General features: G+C 39.7%; 1 protein-coding gene across 1 annotated transcript; it reads left to right on the plus strand.

The window, feature by feature from the left end:
* Window positions 1-1,943: 1,943 nt before the first annotated feature.
* Window positions 1,944-5,216, plus strand: LOC308079048 (macrophage-expressed gene 1 protein-like; the record flags this gene model as incomplete). The annotated part of the gene is made up of 2 exons (XM_080420385.1): window positions 1,944-2,408; window positions 2,813-5,216. The coding sequence occupies 2 exons, from the start codon at window positions 1,944-1,946 to the stop codon at window positions 4,466-4,468; spliced, it is 2,121 nt and encodes a 706-aa protein (XP_080276511.1). The 3' UTR covers window positions 4,469-5,216.
* Window positions 5,217-6,483: the final 1,267 nt, after the last annotated feature.

A 6,483-nucleotide genomic window follows, 5' to 3' on the forward strand; every position in this document is an offset into this window, starting at 1 on the left:
TGCAGTATCAGTTTGACCGGCATAAAATCGCAATTTATGACAGTGACCAGCCGAGCACCGATCCAGCCGGTTTGACCTAAAACCGTCTTTTTTAATCGGCGGCCGATTAATCGGTGCATCTCTAATAACACAACCAAACTAACGCACTTTAGACATCCACACACCGGAAAAAAGTTTCCCATTAGAAGTGTCATCACCTGTGATAGCACCCATGTAATTTACATGATTCAGGGCCCCTGTGGCCTAGCATGTGTTGGCAAAATTACTCAAATTAAAACAACATCAGTGAGCACAAAAGCTCCATACGCAGGAATTATCGCGAATATCCTGTGGCTATCTATTTTAATTATGCTAAACATGACATATCCTCTTTTAGATTCCAGGGGATAGAACAGATCCAGAGGCCACCTAGAGGTAGCGATACAGACCTTCTCTTAAAGAGAAAAGAAGCCTACTGGATCTTCACACTCCAGACACTGGCCCCTAAAGGCTTAAATGATGAATTTGTACTTAATGTTATGTTGTGATTAGTCATGCGTTATTTGGATGGACTAGCTATGTAATAGACTTGTACTTTTAATTTGTTGGAGATTTGTGCTTTATTTGTATATTTTTACCTTAATTCTCACTGTGTGTCTTTTTATTATTATTGGGTCCACTAATATCGTCTCTTCTTTTATAGATGTTGAAGACCTGGCCCGATGACTTGTACAGGCACAAAATGTATTTTGTGAATGGGATTGGGGTTGCTTTAATATGATGGTGATGGGAGTGTCTTTAGGTCTGAGACTGCGGGTGCAGCCAATGGGATGCATGTAAGATGACCTTCATTCTGGGGGTGTAGCCTTTAAAATGTTTGGTGTTTTTTGTGTTCTGTATTGTCTGTCCTGATGAAGGTCTAACGACCGAAACGTCAAATAAAGAGCTAAACTTTTTTTGCAAGTTTCTGACGGTGTGCGGGTCCTATTCTTTGGTTTAACCATCAGAGATCTCTCCCTAATTTTTGCACTTTTGACTTACGCACCTGTCTCCAACCTTTGAGGTGTGCATCAGCCTCCTTCACAAGAGAAAAAAAAAAAAAACAGCCAACCTTAAAGTACTCAACTGGTACCAGTTGGTGTCAGTCATGGGTGTGTGACTGGCACTAACTTTGACATCTGTCTTTCGTACCGTTGTGCAAATCTTGCCTGTACATCTCTAGAAGAAAACCTATGGTTCCTCAGTGAAGCAAGGGTGAGGAACCGGTCTTCTTGGGGTGTTGTCTTCCTTTGACTTCACCAGCCTCACAGAACTTGGTCCTAAGTTTGGAAATGGTACCAGGGCTGACACCAAATAATGCTGCCACTCTGCATAACGGAACACCAGCTTCCACTTGCCCTATTTCAATGTTTGCATGATAAACGTGGTATCTTTCCATGGGTTGCAGTGTTGCTGCTTGGAGCATACACAAACAAAGTTAATGGACCCATGCTCAGGTGCCAGTCACCCACCTGTGACTGGCACCTGAGTGACTGGCAGGTCACTCAAAACAAGAGTGATTATCAACAAAAGCATATTGGGGGATTTTGGCACATTTATTGGGGGCAGTACCTACACGTTTAGCTGTGTTGCTCATTCTGTGATTGCACAATCCTTGCGAGCTGTACCTCGTTGTAAAAGTAACTAATCAACGCTAAAAATGATATAAAATACAATACCAATTGGTATTATTAAAGGAGAGAAATAATCGACCAAAGTTAAGTTTCCGAACTTTTTGTGGGCAGTTTAGTCAGTTCCAGCACATAAATACAAGGAAGTGTTTCCTTCTTTAATAAAAAAAATAAAAACAATTATAGCCTTTACACTTAGGGGATGTTCATTTGAAGTCCCTCCTACAACTGTCAGATTTGATGGCAGATATAAAACAGGTTGGAGTGCTTCATGTGCTCATGTCTCACTCAGCCATGGCCCTGAGAGCAGCAACATTGCTTGTTCTCTCCGTCCTCCATGTCTGCTCCCCTGCCCCTGTCCGTCGCTCTGCCAGCTGGTTTCTACAATGCCGTTCCTCCACCAACCTCTCCATCACAGCTCTGGAGGTTCTGCCTGGCGGAGGCTGGGACAACCTGAGGAACATAGACATGGGTCGGGTGATGGATTTCAGCTACTCCCAGTGCCAGACCACCGAGGACGGGTTCTACTTCGTCCCGGACGACGTGTTTGTCATCCCCCAGAAAGTGACAAATGTTGAGACCTTCGCGGAAGTCATCAGTTCCTGGCTCGAGCACAAATGTACCACGTCTTACACCATCAATAGAGATGCGTCTGGCAATTCTGAAGAATACGGAGAACTGAATGGAAGATTCTCTGCTGAACATCAGAGGGTGAAAACCAACCAAATCAATGGCAAGTCTACCATAACCAGAGTACAAGTGAGTTTAGGTCTATGTTTTTATCTGATCTTGCAAATGTGGAAAATGATGGACTCATTCATTCACATTTTCTGTTTCTCTCATGCTTTCCTTTTCCTAACACATTTATGTTATGTTGACGTTACTACTGCATTTTAACATTCATTTCTACTCTTTATATACACAAGGTTCCATTGTGTTGTGCTAATGTTGCTGCAGTGCTAAGAGGTTTTTTTTTTTTTTTTTTTTTTTTTATCTTAGTTTTCATTATTGTTATATTATAGTACAGTTTTCTTTTTAGAACCTTACATAGCTGCATTTTGCTTCAAGTAGTGACAAATAAATGTGCTGGGTTTTGTTGTATTCTTGATTCTTGAAATGTTTGAGTTTTGGATTAATTCACTTCATTCATTCTCATTTCCTAGATTCGGAACAACATTTACACAGTAAAGGCTAATCCTGACTTCACACTCGACTCCCACTTTGTTCAACAAGTAGAGGACATTGCAGACGCCATTGCAAATAACCAAACGAGGCTAGCCACTTACCTGTCAGAGAAGCTAGTGGCTGACTATGGAACACATGTGATAACTAGTGTTGATGCAGGGGCTAACTTAGTTAAAGAGGACTACATCAAGTTATCCTCTTTCTCAGACAGTGACTCTGATCTGACTTCTATCAAAGCATCAGCTGGCTATAGTTTTTTTTCTTTGTTTACCATTGATGCAGAATTTGGTTACAAACATGACGAATCACAGCAAAGTAAATATGACAGTAGCATCACTTCCTCCTTCATGGAGGGCCACGGAGGTTCACCCTTCTCCCCTGGCATGCATCTTGACAAGTGGCAAGAAAGCACCAGAAATAATCTTGTTGGTATTGACCGGTCTGGTCTGCCACTACACCATGTCATAAACACCAACACTCTTCCTGATCTGCCAGAGCCAATCGTTAACAAGGTGGCTCTCTCCCTGCAGCAGGCCATAGAGCTCTACTACACAGTTAACACCCACCCTGGCTGTGTCAACCATGACTCCCCAAACTTTAACTTTCAAGCTAATGTTGAAGACAACTCTTGTGAAGGGGTAGGCCTCACAAAACCTACCCTTTTTGGTGGGGTATTCCAGTTATGTGAGCCAGAAACTAGTGAGCTCTGCCAGAAACTGGTTCAGAAAAACCCAGCTACAGGTGCCTACACTTGCTCACCGTTACAGCAAATATTATTACGCTCTGAGGAGAAAGAGGAAGCCTATTCTGAACGAGAATGTAAAACAGAAGAGTATTCATGTGGACATGAAACATGCACTCACAACATATGTAAGGATGTTTTGCATGCAAGATCGATTAAAGTCTATACATACTGGTGCTATTCCAGTGATCCTACACCTGATCCTGAGACCTTTAAAGAGTTTCTACTTCTATTTGGAGGTTTCTATGGCAACTCTTTAAATAATCCCTTCACCAAACGTAGAGATTGTCTTGAACACTTCGCTCCAATTAAATTCATGAATGATGTAATGATCTGTCTTAGAAAAAATGATAAACCTGGTGCTGCTGCGATCCTCTTTGGAGGTTTTTTCAGTTGTGACTCAACTAACCCCTTTACAGAAGGCCGTCACTGTCCTTTCCTTTACAGCCAGCATTTACTTACAGTCAGTGACGGCTGTCCCATTTACTACTGCGTCTATACTACAGATGCCTTCAGACTCAGAGTTAAGCAGCTATTGCCAGTTCGTTTACCTCCTTTCACTAGACCTCCAGTGATAGGTCTGCAATCCAACAGAAACACAATCAAGGTGTTGAGAGAAGGGAACCAGTCATGGGTCAAAGTGGGTCAATCAAAATGGACAAGGGCTGCAACAGACAATGTCCAGGATGTGATCAAGAAGTCTGCCACAGATTCTGCTGATGTCTCTGGGGAGAAGGCAGGCAAAGGGCTTTTTGGGGCGCTAGGAACTGCCTCGGCGACCGGGACCGCACTTTCTCTAGGGGAGAGGGCAGGCATAGGGATTGGGACAACAGGTCTGGCCATTATAATGATTGTAGGTGTGGTGCTCACAGTCTGGTGTTTGTGTCATTAAAAGATGCCAGGGGCAGAGAAGCAGGTTGTACATGAGATGGAACAGCCTTGAGAGCAACATGCTTATCAACATGTTTATTTGACTCAAGTAAGGAAACTGCAGATTGAACTTTTATTTCTTCACAAAGAATCAAACAATAATTTTAGTTTAAGATTATACAGTGAGCTTTCTTATTTTCGATTATGTAATAATTATCGATTATGTAATAATTATCTAACATATATATATATATATATATATATATATATATATATATATATATATATATATATATATGCTTGCTTAATTGCAAATCTCACATATAGTGGGTCATCCAGCAAATATACATGATCAGGCAAATGACATACAGTAAGCTATTGTATGGAATTCTTGGGATTAATAACTTGCTACTGCCAAAGCAACTTACAATAATTCTCAAATTCAATTTAAGATTATTTGTTTGTCTTTTTTAGATACATTATTAAGTATTTTTGTGATTGATGTGTTGAATTGTGTGGATCTTTCAAATTGGTGCATAAACATTATTTGATCAATTTGTCATGTAGTTTGGGCCTGACAATAAAGGGAAAATGAAAAATAAAACAGAATCTAGTTGTTATTTGTTTTATTTCCATTTGGTTTAATTTGTATTATAAGTTAACAAAATAGTTACATAATTTAGAGCCACTGCAATATGGTCACCTGACCTAAATGATCATAATATAAATAGATAGATAAATCAGCACATTGTACATACAATAACAATAAATGGAAAAAACGGCCCTAGAATTGGGATACATGGGAGGAATTTACTATCATTGTCAATGGAGATTCGTTTTGTGATGGAGAATAAATCTTTATAAACGTGCATTTAGATTAACTTTCTATAAGAGCAACTGAAGGGACAACGTCTGGAAGTTGTAACAGAAAGATATGATGTTCAACCTATAAATAAAAATGTCACAGTGATAATGGGGTTTGTGTAAGCAGGTGAATTTTTTTAAAGTTTCATGCTTTCAAATGAGTGTCTGCACAATTTAAATACTTTCATAGCCATGAAATCTTAATCTTAGCTGTTACTACAAGCAGGCAAGCAGTTAGCCAATCACACTCAAGCTACTGGCCCTCCAGAATATACGATCTAGCACTTCAGTGGTGTAAAGTAACTAAGTACATTTACTCAAGTACTGTACTTAAGTACAATTTTGAGGTACATTTACTTTACTGGAGTATTTCCAATTGTCTATTCTTTTACTTCTACTCCATTACATCTCGGAGGCAAATATTGTACTTTTACTCCACTACAATTATTTGAAAACTTTCGTTAGCCTACTAGTTACTTTGTAGATTTGGATTATTATTAAAGAACATACATTAACCACTTCAGCAGCTAGCCCTATATGCATTTAGGCCATTTGAAAATAGCAGATCTACAAGCTCATTGTGAGCTTGTTGATCTGCTATTTTCTAAAGATTTGTATACATTTGAAAACGTATGAAAGGCGGAATGAATACTTTCTACTTTTGGTACTTTAAGTACATTTTGATACCAATACTTTTGTACTTTTACTCAATTAAATTTTTAATTCTGGACTTTTACTTGTAACAGAGTATTTCTGATACTTTTACTTAAGTAAAGAATGCAAGTACTTTTTCCACCACTGGGATCTAGATGCTACCATCATGAAACACACATTTGTTACTACTGTACTCTATGAAACGCCCAATTGTGACCATCCAATGAGATGGCCAATTGGATCCAACCATCATTCAACAGGCGTTTCTATCATGTCTATGGTTTCTATGATGCAACAACAACAAGCAAAAATAGTTACAAACATGACTCATCACAGCAAAGTAAATATGACAGTAGCATCACTTCCTCCTTCATGGAGGGCCACGGAGGTTCACCCTTCTACCCTGGCATGCATCTTGACAAGTGGCAAGAAAGCACTAGAAACTAGAAAAAGCTCCTCGGAGCACAGGTCTCCGCCAGTTCAGGTAGGTTATTGTGGGGCAGCAATGTTCAGAATTTG

This window comes from Gymnoscopelus braueri (assembly GCF_963280865.1).
Source record: "Gymnoscopelus braueri genome assembly, chromosome: 22".
Taxonomy (NCBI): Eukaryota; Metazoa; Chordata; class Actinopteri; order Myctophiformes; family Myctophidae; genus Gymnoscopelus; species Gymnoscopelus braueri.